Source organism: Echiichthys vipera (genome assembly GCF_963691815.1).
Source record: "Echiichthys vipera genome assembly, chromosome: X".
Taxonomy (NCBI): Eukaryota; Metazoa; Chordata; class Actinopteri; order Perciformes; family Trachinidae; genus Echiichthys; species Echiichthys vipera.
The window spans coordinates 38597699-38617231 of NC_139825.1; the positions used below are offsets into that span (position 1 = coordinate 38597699).

General features: G+C 43.1%; 1 protein-coding gene across 2 annotated transcripts; it reads left to right on the top strand.

Annotated features, from left to right (window-relative positions):
- Positions 1–450: 450 nt before the first annotated feature.
- On the top strand, positions 451–19135 carry taf4a (TAF4A RNA polymerase II, TATA box binding protein (TBP)-associated factor). 2 transcript variants are annotated; one of them, XM_083938389.1, is made up of 15 exons: positions 451–1598; positions 1823–1956; positions 2585–2716; positions 7691–7780; positions 7931–8053; positions 8243–8332; positions 10160–10372; positions 10860–11001; positions 11101–11203; positions 12213–12382; positions 12465–12595; positions 12719–12844; positions 14310–14366; positions 14464–14586; positions 17928–19135. In XM_083938389.1, the coding sequence occupies exons 1-15, from the start codon at positions 860–862 to the stop codon at positions 18090–18092; spliced, it is 2538 nt and encodes an 845-aa protein (XP_083794515.1). In that variant the 5' UTR covers positions 451–859; the 3' UTR covers positions 18093–19135. The 2 variants fall into 2 exon arrangements, with proteins under 2 accessions (XP_083794515.1, XP_083794516.1); XM_083938390.1 differs by having other exon boundaries at positions 2585–2704.
- Positions 19136–19533: the final 398 nt, after the last annotated feature.

Genomic DNA, 19533 nt, shown 5'->3' on the forward strand with positions numbered 1-19533 from the left:
TCTCTAAACGGAGGGTGGGGCGCCCTCAAACGCCTCTTTACAACAGCAACTTCACTTGTTGGCCAAAACACTGCAGCCATCTTGCACAGCGCATCAAGAGTGAGTAAACTATGAAATTCGACTTGTTGGCTTGTTGTAAACCCCGATATTATTGCATAAACAGTCACACGGTAACATTTTGAAACGGAACAGCTATCGTGCCGGTACAAACACTCCGGAAACAATGTTACATTTGATGAAAACATTTCGTCTGAGACACGATGTTGTTCCGTCTTATGCTTCCCTTGGAATGACAGCTGGAGCCATTGGTACCGCCTTTTGGAATGCTCAACAGCCAATCAGAACTCGCCGAAATCCCTGCTCCGGAGCCGTTTAGTGGTTGTGCGCATGCGCTTGTCAGTTGGTAAGTCCCTCACTTCTCACAAGCTCGCAGGAGTGTGAAGATGGCGGTTGGGTCCGGCCCGCTGGGTGAGCCTTCTTTACACACAGAGGTGAATAAAGCGGTAGTTTGTCATCCTGTACAGTCTGTAGAGCCACAACTGTCTTTCTTGTGTCACAACAACCACTGGGGTAGGCACGAGGCAGCCGGTAATTACATGGCTATAGTTCCGGGACAAGGGGGTAGCGCAAGCTAATGTCCAGCTGGGACTTGGTCAAGACTAAGCAGGTACGCTGTAAATACTAATGTTGTTTCCCTCTTTGTCTCTCCGAGTATACACGAAAACCAAGCGCACGGTGCTGACTGAGAGAAACAGTTGTGTTTGTGTGTGAGTCTTGCCCGCCACATTCAAGATTGTTCTCCTTCTAAACAAGTTGAAGTACAGGGCTGTCATCATAACAAGGTGCCCATGGTTCAACTATGGATGCATCGACGGACTCCACTGCGGGACACGGCCCTGACAAAACACTTGTTGTTAGCGGCGGTGTAACTTCTCTCCCTAATCACCAAGGGAGAGTAGGCTCGTACTCAGTGCAGACTTTCAATGGGAGCCAAACTATGAACTCTCACAATTCAGGAAGCGCTGCCCCTCCCGGTGGGACGACAGTGACAAGTGGCACTGTGATGTCTATCCCAGCTGTCAGCAGTGGACCAGTGATGTCAAAAGGGCTGACCAGTGCAATAATGCACTCCTCGTCCAACAGTGTAATTCAGACGCCTAATTCAGTAGCTTCAGCTCAGTCTGTGAGCCAGACGGGACCCACTGTGACACTCGTCAGGCCGCCTATGCAAACCGCGGGGTCATGTGCGACTTTAAATGGGAACAATAATGCGAGCCATGCTGTGGTTTCCAACACAACAGGTCACGCAGGTATTGGCATACGAAGCCCGCTTGTAAACACTAGCCAGCCGTCCAACTCGGCGTCTGTCAGCGCAGGGTCGCACATAATCAAGGCAGAACCACCCACCACAATAATACAGACAGCACCGCAGCCGGCTGTCCCTCCTGGCTTAGTCAGCGCTCCCCGGATTCCATCGACGGTAGCTGCCGGTCCAGGCGGGATCCGAGCCCTGACGCCTCAGATGTTGGCCCCAAGGCTCCCTCAGACCTCCCCAGGACAGCCCAGTATAGGCCTACATAACATCCAGCTCCCCCCGGGTGAGTTGAGTCCGATCTTTTTACTGTATCTGCACATTCATTTATTTCTGACTGATCCAACAAATTGGTTTCAATTTAATTTGCTTCTGATCACTGATTGTAAAAAACTAATGGAATGGAATGATTATATTCATGTTGAATGTTGGTTATCCAATTCAGAATACATAGAAAGTTTGTGACCAGGTTCCTTAAATAACACTAAGCGGTTATGATTTTTGGTTCAGGCATGGTGCTTGTACGCAGTGAGAGCGGACAGCTGCTGATGATTCCCCAGCAGGCTCTGGCCCAGATGCAGGCCCAGTCGCAGGGAGGCACGGCACCTCGGACTGCTACTCCAACAAGTGTGCCTCCTGGCCACGTGAGATAATCAGTCTTCACAGGAAGAAATTTACATCTATATGTCTCACTTTAGTGCCAAAGTCAGTATTGTAGCTTACATTCCTGCCTAAAGCTGATGGTAGCACCTGTTGAGTACAATATTAGTTATTTATATATATATATACACACACACGTCTATTGTATATATTTTTCTATCTTGTTTTGTATGTCAAAAAACAGCTTCCAAATTGCATCACGGCAATATTTACACAATTTGGACAACGTTTTACCTTCTGATCTTTGCACATCATCTTTATTTCGCACTAAAGTTCTTAATGAAATGAGAAAATACCATAGGCTTTAACACTGACTATTTATTTATTGAATTACCAGAAAACATACTATGTCGTGACATCATTATCAAGATATAAAATTACTTAATAAAATTATTAAATTAAGATTTTGGCTTTTTTTATTTAAGATTTATTATTATTATAGATTATTTAAGAATTTTAAGATTTAAGAAATTTGGAAATTTGTGTGTTGATGTTATTGTGGTGTATTAACATATAGCTTTTTATTTATATATTTAGATGTAAGTGGTGTGTTTTTTTCTGGTTTGATGAATCTGTATTGCACATCTTGTCATGCTTGTTGTCGCGTCTCAGGCTCCTGGAAATACAATCATCAGCAGACAAGTGGCACCCAGCACCCTCATCCGTCAAGGCTGTCCAGTTCCGACGTCACTCGCTGCGACCACAACTCTTCACAGACCTCCTATCCTTCAGGTAACCCCATCTGTAGGTGTCAGATACTTTCTTATTATTGTGACTTATGCAATAGTTGGTTCAAACCAAGTTATGTGATAGCACAAGAGGCTCTATGATTGCTGGTATACGACAATTCACCATGACTTCACCACAATTGTATTTTTCTTTCTTCTGGGTGGCAAATCCACTAGTAAAAAAGTCCTTCCGTGTCATTTAACCAGAGTAAATGGCTTGAATTACAGGGCGATCTGCACCAAAGTGGAAGTAGAATTTATTTACACACTTCCAAAAATCTACAAGTGAAGTTTCATAGTTGTACATGAGCATTTACATGTCAACTTAGTGAACTAAAGTGACGTTGATGAGAGAAAGCAGAGACATCAATCAAGGTAGTTACATTAAAAAAAATAAATATTTAAAATACGTTGTTGCGTGAGACACCGCGTCTCATAAGTGTATTACGATCATAGACTTTAAAAAAAAAGGTTACGGGCTGTCCGGCTGTGTTTGACATTGTGACAATGTCCAGTAGCAACGTTGGTGGTGGGTTTACATTAAAAACTATTTTAAGACTTTACAGTATATTTTGGAGCTGTTAAAGCATGTAATTTTATTGTGAATGACATGAAGTATGATCCTGGATGTTTTGACATTGATGTTAATGTTGACGACCAGCAGCTCCCAGTGTTAACAGCGAAGGGATCGGGGTATCCGACCTGGCCGAGAGGAGCACATGGCTAACTCACCAGTGTCAGCGTCCTTTTCACCACTCTAGTTAACACAAAGCTAAATTAGGCTGTTAGAATGATATTTGGTTACAAAGATAAGGAGTTAGACTTTAATTTAACACCATTAAATTAACTCAAAACATTACACTATCATTTATATTTGTAGTTTAAACAGAAAGTTTGATAGAATTTAGTCCAACTGGTGACACGTATCTGTTATCTGTGAGGAAATGTCTCCACAAAAACGATAATGGAGGTTTGGTTCACAGTCTGCCCCATTAGAAGAGGCTCCTCCTCCACCAGGCAGTCTTACGGTCTTCTCTGTAGCACTAGTTCTTTTAACAACGTTCACTCCCTTTAACCTCCTCACCGACAGGTTCTGCTGGATAAATTTAGTATTTTCCGAACGAAATTGATAACATCCTACACCTTTTGCTGTATATCAGGCGGCTCAACCTCAAACACAACACATTTTTGTTTTTAACTGTGTAACACTGTTTAAAGTAGCAGCTGGTCAGCTTCAGGTCAGTGGAAACTGTTGTTTACAAACATTCTGAAATGCCATATACAGTACATCACTACTACTTTCACTTCTCATGTATCATTCGGCTTGAGTGTTCCAATAACCGCTATTTACATCAAGTGTTGTTAGCCTATTTATTGTAGATAGTAATAATCTTTGCACTGCAAAGATGAACATGTTTCCAAAATAACATTTTGGTCATTAGAAGTGGAGGAAGGGAAGGAAAGAAGTCTGGATACTTCAGTACAAACCTCCAACCTGAGCTGCCGAGTCTAGCACTTGGCAGCTCTTTACAGCAGGCTCATCAGCCGACCTCCACTCAAGATCAAAATTAGAGAACAAAATATTAAAACTTGATTTATTTTTAAATACTGTTTGTTATGTTTGTTTTTTTTTGGTTCAGAATTGGATACAACATCCACTGTGGCTATAACACTGCTGTTCTAGCATGTTTTTTTTTAAATAACCAAGGCACTTGAACAATAACTTTTATTATATGAAAAAACAGTGAGCAAAATTAGAGTAACCATTGTATCAGAAGAGAAGATTTAAACAATGTTTTCTTCAGACTTTAGGATTCAAAAATGAATAGGAAGTGTAAAGGCTGTAGCTTTGAATGACTTCAGCACATCTGTCCCTGCAAGACATCACTAGTTTCTCACACTGCTCTGGTTTGATCTTGGTCCATTCTCTTCAGTCTCTTCCACAGTTCAGTAACTGTAGTGGGTTTCTTAGCCATTATTTTCTTGCCAAGGATTTTCCAGAGATTGTCTATGGGGTTTAGATCTGGACTCTGACACGTCCTCCTCCAAATTTAACTTGTTATAACTTCTTTACACACTTTGGGTTCAGTCTTTCCCAGTCCAACGCGGAACATAATGTTTCCAGGCCCAAATAAATTGAACTTTAGCAATACCATGTCATGATCTGGGGGATGTTTTCTGCAGCAGGAGTTGGGCCTCTTGTACAGCTACATGGCAGGGTGAATGCAAATGTTTATGTGAACCTCCCCTGTCACACTGCAAAACGGGTTAAGTTCCTTGAGGCTTATAATATTTAAACAATGAAATGAACAGCCCAGAGTCCAGATCTAAATCCCATAGATAATGCTAGTACTGCAGTGGTATAGCCACAGCGGATATTCTATCAAATCCTGAACAATAAAAAATAACAATATTTCGTAATGAATCAAGTATTAATACTTTGTTCTCTAATTTTGGTCTCAAGTGTAGACAAATTAGAGAAGAGCAAAAATGATTACAAGGCTAACAATATAAAATATAACCATCGACATTCAGTACAGTAATGAGAGCAGAAAACCATGGAGCAATGTGACTGATCGAGCTGATAAAGGGATAATATAAGGTATAAGATAATAAAAAGGGTTATATAAGGTAGTTATCCATAGTTGGGAAGCTGTCCTACTGAAGAAGGAGGCCTTCTGGGATATGTTATCCCAGAAGACTTCGGAGGAAGTTGGCAAGGTACCGATGGGCCAGAAGGGCTGCAGCTGCTGCTGTGTCAGAGGCAAAGCAGTGGGTGTGGGAGAAGTTTGGATAAGTCATGGAGAAGGAATTTCGGCCGGCACCAAGGTGCTTCTGGAAAACCATTCGACACCTCAGGAGGGGGAACGGGGAACCGTCCAAGCTGTTAACAGTTGGGACGGGACGCTGGTGACCTCAGCTGATGAGGTAGAGCTGGAGGCTGATAGGGAATCATTGTCAATATCTCTGGCGGAAGTCACTGAGGTAGTCAAACAACTCCACAGTGGCAAAGCCCCAGGGATTAATGAAATTCGTCCAGAAGGGCTGAAAGCTTTGAGTTTGGAGAGGCTGTCTTGGTTGACACGTCTCTTCAACATTGCATGGAAGTCTGGGACAGTGCCAAGGGAGTGGCAGACCGGGGTGGGGGTTCCGCTATTTAAAAAGAGGGATCAGAGGTTGTGTGCCAATTACAGGGGTATCACACTGCTCAGCCTCCCTGGTAAAGTCTACTCCAAGGTGCTGGAAAGGAGGGTTCGTCCCATAGTCGAATCTCAGATTGAAGAGGACGATGCAGATTACGTCCTGGACGTGGAACAACGGACCAGCGATTCTCCTGGAGGGGGCCTGGGAGTATGCCCATCCAGTCTAGATGTCCTTTGTGGATCTGGAGAAGGCATATGACTGGGTGCCCCGGGAGATACTGTGGGAGGTGCTGCAGGAGTATGGGGTGAGGGGGTCACTTCTGTGGGCCATCCAATCTCTGTACACCCAAAGCGAGAGCTGTGTCCGGATCCTCGGCAGTAAGTCGGATTTGTTCCTGGTGGGGGTTGGCCTCTGTCAGGGGTGCGCTTTGTCACCAATCCTGTTTGTGATTTTCATGGACAAGATATTGAGGCGTAGTTGTGGTGGGGAGGGGTTGCAGTTCGGTGGGCTGAGGATCTCGTCTCTGCTTTTTGCAGATGATGTGGTCCTGATGGCATTGTCGGGTCTGTGACCTTCAGCACTCACTGGATCGGTTCGCAGCCGAGTGTGAAACAGCTGGGGTGAGGATCAGCACCTCTAAATCTGAGGCCATAGCCCTTAATAGGAAACTGGTGGCTTGCTTGCTCCAGGTAGGGAATGAGTCCTCACCCCAAGTTAAGGAGTTCAAGTACCTCGGGATCTTGTTCATGAGTGAGGGGACGATGGAGCGTGAGTTTGGCAAGAGAATCGGAGCCGGGGGGGCGGTATTGCAGTGAGGTGGTGTGGGCATCTAGTAAGGATGTCCTCTGGGCGCCTCCCTGGGGAGGTGTTCCAGGCATGTCCAGCTGGGAGGAGGCCTCGGGGAAGACCCAGGACTAGGTGGAGAGATTATATCTCCACACTGGCCTGGGAAATGTGGCGCGGGAAAGGGACCTTTGGGGTCCCCTGCTAGAGCTGCTGCCCCCGTGATGTGACCCGAACCGAGATAAGTGGTTGAAGATGAGTGAGTGAGTTATCCATAGTCAGTGGGTTACCTTCAGTAGATGATGGTCGGTGCCCCCCCAGCTTTGAGAAAGACATAGGAGTCCTGGTACAGAAGCTAAGCAATGTACTGTTGTCGAAGAGGGCAGCTGCAAAACATATTTTATCCACCTAAAAAAAGCTCACATAAGGATGTTTGTCAGTGTAAATGCTATATATAGAATATTTTTACCCCTTTAACCTGTTTGATATTCAATTTTAGTACACCATGATATTACAAGTTTATGTGTCAAAGTGACACAAGAGGGATCTTAGAAATGCATTAGTGAAACAAATGCAAACTGTCAATCTCTAGAATATGTGCTGTTTGGTGCATAGTGTGAATAAATGTTTTCTAATTTCCTGTATTTGTTGCTAATCCTGAACCTTGTTTCCTGGATTTACTATAGTAGAGTTGAGATTTAGACTTAAAGGAATTATACTTATTTATAATAAGGAATGCTATGTGTTACATACACTGGAACACATCAGCATTTACAATATGGGTCCTTTAAAACCAATCCATTTAAGTTATTTTTTCAGAAAGAGCACCTGACTGAAATTCTGTAGGAGAAGAGCACTTGCCTCCTTTGATGAACCTGAAAGTTTGATACACTTGACGCTAATCAATCAGAGCGGACTGGGCTTTTTCAGCCTTTTTTTTTTTAAAACTTTGGAGCAACTCTAAAACCCAAACTCTCATGTGATGCCTTGAAACATGGATTTTGACATTTGGAACAACCTCAATAACATGTTATGATGGTGATGGTGATGTCTGTCTTCCCAGAGCTCAGTTGGTGCTGCAGTACCAGGAATTACCCCCAGGACCGTCAGCCAAACAGCTGGGACTTCAGTTGCCTCAGTAACAGTGAGCAAAGTGAGTGGTGCTAAGCCCAAGACAGTGTCTGAATGTGCTGTAGACAATAACAGTATAATAAAAGAAGGCACATCATACTGCAATGTATAATGTGGTTATTCATAAATGAGACAGAGAAAGTTATTCAAAATCTGAATATGTTTTTGGCAGGAGACAATGGAGAATGTGAAGAAATGTAAGAACTTCCTGTCTACACTGATCAAGCTGGCCTCCACTGGAAAGCAATCTACAGAGACTGCAGCCAGTGTGAGAGAACTGGTCAAGGACCTGCTGGTGAGTGAGCTGCACTTATTAACTGCTATATTGTGTTTCACTTTTGACAAATGGCAAATAAAAAATAAATAAATAATTTATTTAAAAAAAAAAAAAAGTTGCTTAAACATGAAAGCGAAGACAAGAATTATCTTTACCTGCTAATACCTGCTCTCACTCCCCACTCTTTATGCCTGTATATTCTACTAGGAGGGCAGACTTGAAGCTGAGGAATTCACCAGCAGATTGTACAAAGAGCTCAACTCCTCACCCCAACCTTACCTTGTGCCTTTCCTCAAGGTAGGGAAGCTTATGTTAGATAATTAGACTAAGACTTAGACTTCTCTTTACTGATCGCTGTAGGATGACTCCCACAAGGAAATTGAGTTTCCAGCAGCTTACAAAAAAACAAGGGAGGTATAAATAAAAATACAGTATAGAATAACCAATAAACTCAGCTAAATAAATACAGAAAGTATATAAAAAAAACAGTAAGCATTAAACTCTTAGTCAAATATATATAAGGTAGATGGAAGAATACAGGGAAATTAAACTTCACGGAAAATTAAATCAGATAAGTTACATGTAGAGGAAATATATAAGATAAAATATGTATAGGCTTAGGCTTGTATGTCTGTATATGACAGAAATGAGCAGTAAGATTAAATTATTGTACTTTAGTGGTTGATAAAGCTAGTGAACAAAGAAAAGAGGATAAATGCCCAGGTATGTATGAGTAGATTATTAATTGCACAGCAAGTGGCTACCACTTCTTCCCTTTCGTCATCTTTATTTCGTCGAGTTGTAGAGTGTGATGGCCTGAGGGACAAAGGAGTTCTTGAGCCTGTTGGTCCTACACTTGGGCAGCAGCAGCCTTCCACTGAACAGGCTCCTCGGGCGGCTGATGACGGTGTGCAGTGGGTGGCTGGCATTGTCCATTGGTATTTGTATCAGTCCAACGCCTCTACCTCAGCTCCCTCTTGCAGGATTGGCCGCAGTATTGGTCTGGACCTCCCAAAATCAATGACCAGCTCCTTCGTCTTGAAGGTGTTGAGCTGTAGGTGGTTAGTGTGGCACCAGAGAGTAAAGTCCCCCACCAGACTCCGATACTCCTCCTCTCTGTCACCCCTGATACATCCCACGATGGCTGTGTCATTGGCGTACTTCTGTATGTGACACAGCTCCGAGTTGTAGCAGAAGTCCGAGTAGTACAGGCTGAAGAGAAGAGGGGCCAACAGTGCTGCTGACCACAGTGTCAGACGTTGTGTCCTTGAGCCTAAATACTGTGGCCTGTCAGTGAGGTAGTCTCTGACCCAGTCCGCCAGATAGGGGTCCACCCCATCCTGTTAAGTTTTTCCTGAAGTATAGGGGGCTGGATGGTATTAAAGGCACTGGAGCCATTCTCTACTCAGCATGTAGAGGATGGCATCCTCCACACCAACATGAGACAAGACAGTCCGCTGTTACCCTGATAACAAGCCAGGGAGATCACATCTGCACAGAAGTTCAGATTCTCCCTCAGACAATGTGTCATCCCCTTTTTGTCCTCACTGTGCGGGTTGATCAGCACATCCCAGAGTGTGGGGTTGTAACTCAGGGCTCTTTCCATCTCCGGGGACCACCTCTCACTGTCTGTCCAGGGGGGTGTACAGTGGCTGTAAGTGAACCAGGTTGGGGGGGTCGTTCTGTATGCATGCCTTACATTAGCATACAGGAGATCAATTGTCCTGTTGTTTTTGGTGGGACAGTCTACAACCTGGTGAAAAACAGCCAAAGTAGAAAAAGTTGCATGATTAGTCCCCAGAGATGATCCTAAGTGCCTCAGGGTGCTGCCCGGTGTCTGCAGCCTTGCAGTGACTGAGTGGATCTTGTCATAGGCAGTGGCTGCATCTGCTCTGGGAGGGATGTAAACACAGGCGGTGATCACCTAACTGAACTCCCTCCGCAGATAATATGGCCGTAGGCTAACAGCTAGCAGCTCAAGGTCCCGGCAACATGAGACTTAGTAGTAGTAGATAATAGTTAATAGATAATAGTTACTTATAATAGTTCATGGACCACATATTACCAAACGAGTATTATCTTTAAGTGCATTCTTGTAATAAATAACCTGTTTGTCTTTTTTAGAGAAGCCTCCCAGCCTTGAGGCAGCTCACCCCAGACTCAGCAGCCTTCATCCAGCAGAGTCAGCTCTCGCAGCCAGCCTCAGGTCCAGTCCCCTCCACCTCACCCATACCCACCACGGTGGTCCTGAGCAGCCCAGCACCCCACCTCACTGCCGCAGTGAGCAGACCCCAACTCCAACCAGGCATTAGCAAAACAGGACAGACCCCCTCACTGGTAAAATGACTAATGCATATTTCAAATGTCAGCTCAACTTGAATCTATGGGCGCACTCACACTGTCCCCCCTGTTTTTGAATATTTCATCTGACCAAATCTGCAGTAAACTCTCCACCTCCGCATCAAACATCCACCAACCGTTTGGCGCATCTCGTTCGTCGTGGAGAACAGGCTCATATAAATAGACATCAGGACTGTCAGTGCTCATGCTCATACACGTGCACACGCTTGTGCCCGTACATTTGCATCTGTGCTTTACAATAGCCCACCTCTCTCAACCGGGCCGCGGCCGGAAAGCATGCCGTGCTGTACAGTTGTACTCACACTAGTCAACCGAACTAGACTTTAGGGACAGTGTGAGTGTGCCCTATAACTATGAATGGCATTTTTTATTTATTCCAGTATCTCCACTCTGTGAACATAATAAAACATAAAGCAAATATGTCACTCTGGTATAATCTGCATTTGGAACTTTACCCTCACAGGTTATCCAGCCTCAGCAGCAGAGAGCAATGTTAGGACCTCAGGTAGCCTTACCGACGACCCCCATGGTGACTCTCAGGAATCAGGCCCCTGGCCGCATCATGCTGGGACAGCAACAGGTCCAACTGAAAGAGCTGCAACCAGGTGAATATGTCGATCTAATAACAACTCTGTCTGTGCAGTCTGTGTGTCTTTCTTTGGGTGACCTGTAGTCTTTTATTGTGATTCTTTTGTCTCTGCCAGTTCCTGTGAGGCCGGAGATGCCACCTGTTTTTAAACAAATTTCTGCTGCAGCCTTGACTTTGGCTCAAAAAAACAAGCTGAAAGAGGCGGGTGGCACTTTCAAGTAAGAACGAAGAGCAAAGAATTTTAATTAGGGTACCATTATTATTGTTTAATCACACATGTTTCAGTGAAATAAAAATGATTTTCCCATATTATGCTAATTTTCAGGATCATACTTGTATTTTGGGTTTCTACTAGAACATGTTTACATGCTTTGATATGTATATCTGTGGCATCTACTGTTGACCTGCTTTCTGCTCTTGAACATCCCCTGTCCCCCTAACTCAACACTCTTAAAAAAGGGGTCGCCACAGAACAGAATAATATTAAAAAAATATATACTGTATTTGTGTGCCTGTAGTATGAAAAAAAATGTTTACAGAAAATGTGCTATATGGTGTTATATAACGCGGTTGGTATATGAAATGACCCAATCGTGACGTCTATATATATATATATATATATATATATATATGAGATTTTGGTCATACTGCCCAGCCCTAGCATTGAGTGGTCATTTTTTCCAGGTCTTGCGCATCTGTACTCTCAGTGGCCCTCATTTATCAATCTTGCGTGAAAATGGGCGCATATCTGAGCGCATAATTGGTCGTAGGAAAGGACCCACGTGTGATTTATGAAACATTCGTATCTGACCAATCTCAGCTTACAAATGAGCGGGCCTTGATAAATGCGGTGGCTGAAATCGATCGTCATGAACACGTTACGCCCTTAAATATTCCTGGTTCGGAAGCCTCGCCCACTGAGGTCAAACATGGAGAGGAGAAACGCTGGTATGAAAATAAACTTTTCCGACTCGGCATCCTGACATCCGAGATGGAGCAATACTCTATACTCTATACTAATGTCTCTATACATCAATGCAGCTTTTTAAGTTTTTATATAACACCTCAATAATAATAAAACAAAAAAAAAACAAACAGACATGGAAATCTTACTTTGTACAATATGGGACCTTGAATCTCCTTGTCAACATACATTTTATAGCTTAAACCTAGTAGTTTTATCCTATCTACAATGCTATTTTGCCACAATTCTGTTTATGTTTACAGAGATGATGATGACATCAACGATGTGGCCTCCATGGCTGGAGTGAACCTTACAGAGGAAAGTGCTAACATCCTAGCAACTAATTCTGGACTAGTGGGAGCGGTGACACATTCCTGTAAGGATGAGGCTTTCCTCTCCTGTGCCATTCTACAGAGGAGAATACAGGAGATAGGTGAGATACTTACAGCATTACTAACAACACACCATCCATCCATCCATCAACCTCCTAAAGCCCCACAATGTTTGTTTACCAGGTAGGAGGTACGGTATGACAGACCTGGGTGTGGAGGTGGTGAACTTTGTCTCCCACGCTACTCAGCAGCGGCTCCAGAACCTGCTAGAAAAAGTTTCCCATGTGGCCCAGCAAAGAAATACCAATTTCAAGGTTTGTTTACAACATTATCAGACTCACACTATTATAAACCCACATACTGTATATGCAATAGTTTCTCCTGTAATATTTTAGTTTTCTCTGGGATAACATTGTGGCACTGCTGTCTGTTGGTAGGAGGATGACAATTATGAGCAGAGCAGTGATGTTCGTGCTCAGCTCAAATTCTTTGAGCAGCTTGACCAGCTAGAGAAACAACGGAAGGAGGAACAAGAGAGAGAGATCCTCCTAAAGGCAGCTAAGGTACAGCATCACTGACAGACATCAAAATATTAGGCTTGGGATCTTCCATGGCGCAAAGCGGCGCATAGTGGCGCAAAAACTGTCATTGTTAATTTCAGATCGACGCAGTTGCCATTTTCACGCCCACGTTGTGTAAGTAGCATATGTACTTGCGCTCATCTGTGTGTCCATGGGTGTGTTGGTATAAAATGAGGTGTGGTCAGGCGCATTGTTAGTGCATTGCTATCTTGAGGCAGCAGAAAGCTATTTCTCCATTGACCAACAAAAACCTGTTCTTTAGTCAAAGGCGTTGTGTTTTCTTGCTATTCACATGGTGCATTAGTCATAGTAAGATTAGTGATTCACGGACTGCAGTTATATCCTCAGTCCCATTTTTATTTTACGTCATCAGTCATAAAAATATATAATCCCATCTACTGATTAAAACCGGACATTGTTAATAAGGATAATATTATTCCCATTCTCTAAAATATGGAAAACAGAGCTGCTTTTGCTATTGCTCTGCCGTTACAATTACTGAAAGCAGCCTCTAAAGTAAACCACTAAAGAAAATACTCATATTAATACAATACATAATTTAAAAACCAACAGCCTACAGGGGTAGAGAAAATCATTTATACATTTAACTGGCATTTCATTGAAGATCTTCTAGATTTAAACAGAATTTCAGCAGTTTAAAGCGTCCAGTTTTATACTGTGTTGTGCTTTTTCACGTTGAAATTAAATCAATGTGTGTAGTAAATGCTACTTTGTCTGGCCTAAATATAGCGTTTTGGTATGTTCTCTAAACTCCATAGACAAAAGGTCACCTGTGATTGAGTCAACCTTAGGATGCTGGGGGATGCAACTCAAACAGTTTCAAACAAATGTACTGTGTGATATATCAAATGGCATTTGGGACCAATTTATAACACCAAATTAAATTCCAATAGTTATGTGACATTAAGAAAAGGTAATTCAGGTTTTGCGTCTGTGCATGCTCCATTAGTTATAAACCCCTCCCTACTCCGCTGCGGTGGCTTTTGACCCGGAAATAGAATAAATCAGGAAGCAACGGCGCCGAAAACAATGTTAAAAAAACAACAATAGAGCATTTCATTTAAATCGAGGGAGGACTTTGCAACGGCAAGTAACATTACTACCAAGAAGACCTGTTTCGGTCGTAATTCTGTCCGAAAGTCGGTTGTTTGCAATTTTTTACAAAGGTGAACAGAAAAAAAGCCGCATTCAGTCCAGTTGTATGTTGGCGGAGCGCCACCTACAATATCGGAGGTCGAGTTACTCCTACCCTCGCTCATGTATAACAGCGGAACTTCACTAATCTGATTATTCCCTTAACCGGGGTAAGGCCATTTTCGGGTTACTGGTGTGCATGTAAACACACTGACTATCTCTCTAGCATTACATAACCAGGTCTACTTCTGCCATAATCAGTTATTAATGTGTCTTGCTTTTGCCCTTGCAGTCTCGAGCTCGGCAAGAGGACCCAGAGCAACTGCGTCTGAAACAGAAGGCAAAAGAGGTAGGATGAGAAGAGCAGGACAGTCGACTAGTATCTGTTTCCGTATCTTTAAGCACTGAATGCTTGATTTTCGTGTTGCTTTGTGTGCATTGTCCAGATGCAGCAGCAGGAGCTAGCGCAGATGAGACAGAGGGAGGCAAACCTGACGGCCTTGGCAGCCATCGGTCCCAGAAAGAAGAGAAAGAATCTGGACTCTCCATCCTCTTCTGCTGCAGCTGAGGTGACATTATTACAGTACATTTCCAACATAGTGCTGTTTATCCTGAGCTAGCTGCAAAATACAACCCCAAATACAACAAGTCACTACATACCTTTGGTACTTTCCTTCACAATCTTTATCCTGCAGAAAACATCTCTTTTCATTACTTAATTAGCATAAGGTGGAAACAACGGACACCAAAGTTAAAAGGCCAAGACAGCTATAATGACATACAGTGTCAGTTTTCTCCTCATCAATATAAAACACTGGTTACATTTAGATAATGTTAGTGCTAACAGCCGGTGAGTTCTTTCCTCCAGCCACCGTATCAAAGTTGATTTGGTGACAAGCTGTCATTGATAGCTCACACTACCCCAAGTCTGTCAGTCATCTTTGCTCTGCACACACAAAATAATTTAAAGCCGCTTGTTACTCATGCACATTCTTAGATGAGTCTTGTACATGTCAGATCACATTTTATTGCATTTTCCAGTCATTTCTATTTTATACAATGAGACAATCTTCATAATGTGACAAACCTTTACACATGGTGCTGCAGCTGCTGGTTATGCTTGGCCCAACCTGCTACACATCGTTGTTATTGGTTTAGTTATTGTTATTGATTTCTCCTTTGACCTCAAACCTCTGTCTGTTCAGACTATTGATTGCCTTGAGCGGTGACAGAGTCTGCCAGGGTTTGATCGCAATAATGACCCGCTCACTTTACATTACAATGCTTATTATACAGCTACTTACTAAAAAAATCAATAATTTCACACAAAATATTGATTTTAAAATGGTCCTTCAGAACTGTGTCCATAGCAGTGGTCTATTATTGTAACAGACCGTAGAATACTGTAATTGACCAATCAGAGTTGAGAATAAAGCTGTTTAAAAAATACATTCAGTATATACTTTATGTGTTGGTTCTGCTTTGTTTAGGGTTTTCTTTCCCTCCACATGGAATATTTTACTGTTGTATATTCACCGGTTGATCGTCCTCAAGAGCCAAGCCTTTTCTGAGAAATAACCATTTGCTCCAGAAAATGGCCTTATGTTCTTTCTCTGACAGTAATTGGCATATGAAAGACAAACATACAGGAAATAATGGGCCTCATGCGAGAACCACTTGTAGAAACAAATTTGTTCTTAAGTGGCTTGTAGGAGTCATTTAGGAGAAAGTGCCGAACACATTTATGAGTGGTAAACTGTAGTTATGTGCCGGTAGTCTGCTGTTTTCCAAATCTCAGTTTTCATTACTTTGTAGTAATTTTGAGTTTGAAAATCCTATAAAATATATGTATTAATTATGCTGACTCTATCTTGTTGGACTCTGCAATTCAAATTATCACTCACTCTCACTCATCTTCAACCGCTTATACGAGATCAGGTCGCGTGGACAGCAACTCTAGCAGGGGACCCCAAACTTCCCTTTCCCAGGCCACATTAATCAGCTCTAACTGGGGAATCTCGAGGTGTTCCCAGGCCAGCGTGGAGATATAATCTCTGGAACACCTCCCTAGGGAGGCACCCAGGGGTCATCCTTACTAGATGCACGAACCACCTCAAGTGGCTCCTTTCAACGCATAGGAGCACAACTTTACTCTGAGTTCCTCACGGATGGCTGAACTTCTCACCCCATCTCTAAGGGAGACTCCAGCCACCCTCTTGAGAAAACCTATTTTCGCCGCTTGTACCCAATACCTCAATCTTTCAGTCATGACCCAGCTTTCATGACCATAGGTGAGTGTAGGGACGAAGATTGACCGGTAGATGTAGAGCTTTGACTTCCAGCTCAGCTCTCTTTTCGTTAAAACCGTGAGGTAAAGCGACTGCAATAATGCCCCCGCTGCTCAGATTTTCTGGCCAAACTCACGCTCCATCGTCCCCTCACTTGTTCACAAGTGAGGGGACGGTAATTGAACTCCTTCACTTGAAGCAAGGACTCATTCCCTACCATGAAAATCACAAACAGGACTGGTGATAAAAAGCACACCCCTGGCAGAGGCCAACCCCCACTGGGAATGATTCTCACTTACTTCCGAGGATCCGGACACAGCTCTCGCTTTGAGTCTACAGGGATTGGATGGCCCACAGAAGTGACCCCCCCACCCCATACTCCGCAGCACCTCCCACAGTATCTCCCGGGGGACCCGGTCATATGCCTTCTCCAGATCCACAAAGCACATGTAGACTGGATGGGCATACTCCCAGGCCCCCTCCAGGATCCTTGAGAGAGTGAGTCGCTGGTCCGTTGTTCCACGTCCAGGACGGATCCGCATCGTTCCTCTTCAATCTGAGATTTGAATATAGGACGAACCCTCCTTTCCAGCACCTTGGAGTAGACTTTACCAGGGAGGCTGAGTAGTGTGATACCCCTGTAGTTGGCACACACTCTCTGGTCCCCCTTTTTGAATAGGGGTACCACCACCCAGGTCTCCCACTCCCTTGGCACTGTCCCAGACTTCCACGCAATGTTGAAGAGACGTGGCAACCAAGACAGCCCCTCCAAACCCAAAGCTTTCAGCATTTCTGGACGAATCTCATAATTCCCTGGGGTTTTGCCAGTGTTGAGTTGTTGACTACCTCATTGACTTCCGCCAGAGATATTGACGCAGATCCCCCATCATCATCCAGCTCTGCCTCTACAAAAGAGGGCGTGTTAGTTGGATTAAGGACTTCCTCAAAATGCTCCTTCCACTGCCCGATTACCTCATCAGCTGAGGTCACTAGAGTCCTGCCTTTACTGTAAACAGTTTGGACGGTTCCCCGTTTCCCCCTCCTGAGGTGCCGAATAGTTTTCCAGAAGCACCTTGGTGCCACCAAAAAGTCCTTCTCCATGCCTTCTCTGAACTTCTCCCACACCAACTGCTTTGCCTTTGACACAGCAGAGTTTCAGCCCCTGGCACTTTCGTGCTGTGTCCCTAAATAGTCATTTGGCCAACATGCATCCATCCATTCATTTTTTTACTGTTCTCAATGCAGTTCAGGGCTGTGGTGGGCTGAAGTCTATTTAAACCAATGATCCATAACACTTAGCTCTCTGTTTTAACCACCAAACCATTTGTGTGGAAATCACTGACTTTGGGGGGATTCCAGAGCAACCTATGCAGGAGAATGTGCAAACTCTGCATAGGGAGAGCCCCAGCCAGATGGTGCTGTTGAAAAATGCTCACACTCAGCTACTCCGCTGCTCGTCGTTGGTCAACATTATTCATTTAAAAATATTGTGTTTGTGTATTGTAATTTATAAAAATATAAAGGATATGTTAGCACAAACTTCTGAATGATTTCTTGGGTTGACTCATCTTACCTCTTAACCTGTCTTTATTTCTCCCTCCCATCTGTCTCTGATCCTGCAGAGATCAGGAACAGGTCCCTCTCTGTCTGGTGGGGCTGGCTCGTCTGGCTCCAGACCCACACGGCAGCGCATCACACGTGTCAATCTCAGGGACCTGCTCTTCTGTTTGGAGAACGAGAGATTTACCAGTCCCTCCCATTTCCTCTACAAGGGCTTTCTCAAATAGACTCGATGTCAGAGGGGAGAAGAGGTAAATGTGTGTGTAGAGATCAGCTGCTCCTACCAATGGAGCAGAAGAGACTCTGTTAGATGAAGGCGAGAGCAGCGTCTAAAGGGGAGAGCAGCGCATTTCAAGGCTTTTCAGATATATCTGATAACCTGTGTAGTCATATTGGTTGGCCTCTCTACCTCCCTCCTCAAGTAGTGCAGACATGAACTAATGCGACTATTTTCCCTGTACAACTTTTCAAGAAGGTGCAAAATGGATTTTATGTATTATGAGGAGGGGTATGAACAAAATACTTCTTTTACAATTATGCACAGTACAGTTAATCTTCAGATATTTTGTATGCATATTAGGCTTAAAGCAATGGAAATCGACATTAATTTTAATAGACCACCGACTTATTTTATTCAATATCGATTTTATTTTTGATTTGTTAACTGAATTAGTTCAGTCTAAGTCCAAACTGTAACTACTGAGTTGCCTTCCTAACTATGAATAAGCCATATAGCCATCCTGAAGCAATTAACCCTGCTGTAACTCATGAAGCAGTAGCTTGCTCTATATCTGTCATCTCCATTACTTTACTAAATTCTTTTTCTATCATATTTATTTACTAAACTCCAGCTAAAATGAACGTTTCTTTATTTATTAAATTTCTTGTTATTTTATTTAATGTAGCTTAATTTCAAATCAAAATGCATTTGCCTGCATAGTTTTAACTTTTTTGATCGGTGTGTAGATTTCAGTGCTTGAAGACAGGTCTGTTTTTTGTTGTGTGTTTTTTTTAAATCTTTTAAATTGTCCTTTTAAAAATTAATCTGACATTTATTGATTTAAATAGGTTTCAGAAGGCATTTAACCCCTATTGCTATACCAAACATACATCTACCTGAAAGTGTTTTCTATTTTTGTAGCTGCCCACCAACACACATTTTTACTTTTTCAATAGTGACTGACAGTGTCCTCTGACTTGACTTACTTCCTGTATATCTGTAAATGTTACACCTAAAGTTTTACACATGGTTTTGTATAGATTTGAGAATTTCCCCATACGACATAAAGAAAAAAAACACTTTCTCTATGAAAAAGTTTGAATAAATAATGATTTTACAGTAACTGGTTTTGTTTGGTGCTTAAAAGATTTCAGTCAATTATTATTGTATTTCATTGCATTGCACTAGGGGGCAGCATTGCATTGCTGGATGTGTACTGTTGAGCATATTGAGGCTTTGAACGTGAATGCCTTCAATTCCTCCTGACTTTACCTGTTCACAGATAATTCCACTTAATCTTTAAACATCTGTGAAGCCACATGTAGTACAGTGTGTGTCCCCTGGGTCTATATAGGCATCTATTGAGCACAACTCCCATGAGCAGTACACACAGCTCCCGAGCCTCAGAATGAAATCACAGGCTGCTACCAGTCTGTGCTGTTCTTTGT

What these genes read in the sequence shown, in the direction of transcription:
- taf4a (XM_083938389.1), top strand. Translation starts at nt 860, where the DNA reads ATGGATGCATCGACGGACTCCACTGCGGGACACGGCCCTGACAAAACA. An exon ending in CCTCAGTAACAGTGAGCAAA is followed by an intron (nt 7,781 to 7,930) that starts GTGAGTGGTGCT and finishes TGTTTTTGGCAG; the next exon opens with GAGACAATGGAGAATGTGAA. An exon ending in AACTGGTCAAGGACCTGCTG is followed by an intron (nt 8,054 to 8,242) that starts GTGAGTGAGCTG and finishes ATATTCTACTAG; the next exon opens with GAGGGCAGACTTGAAGCTGA.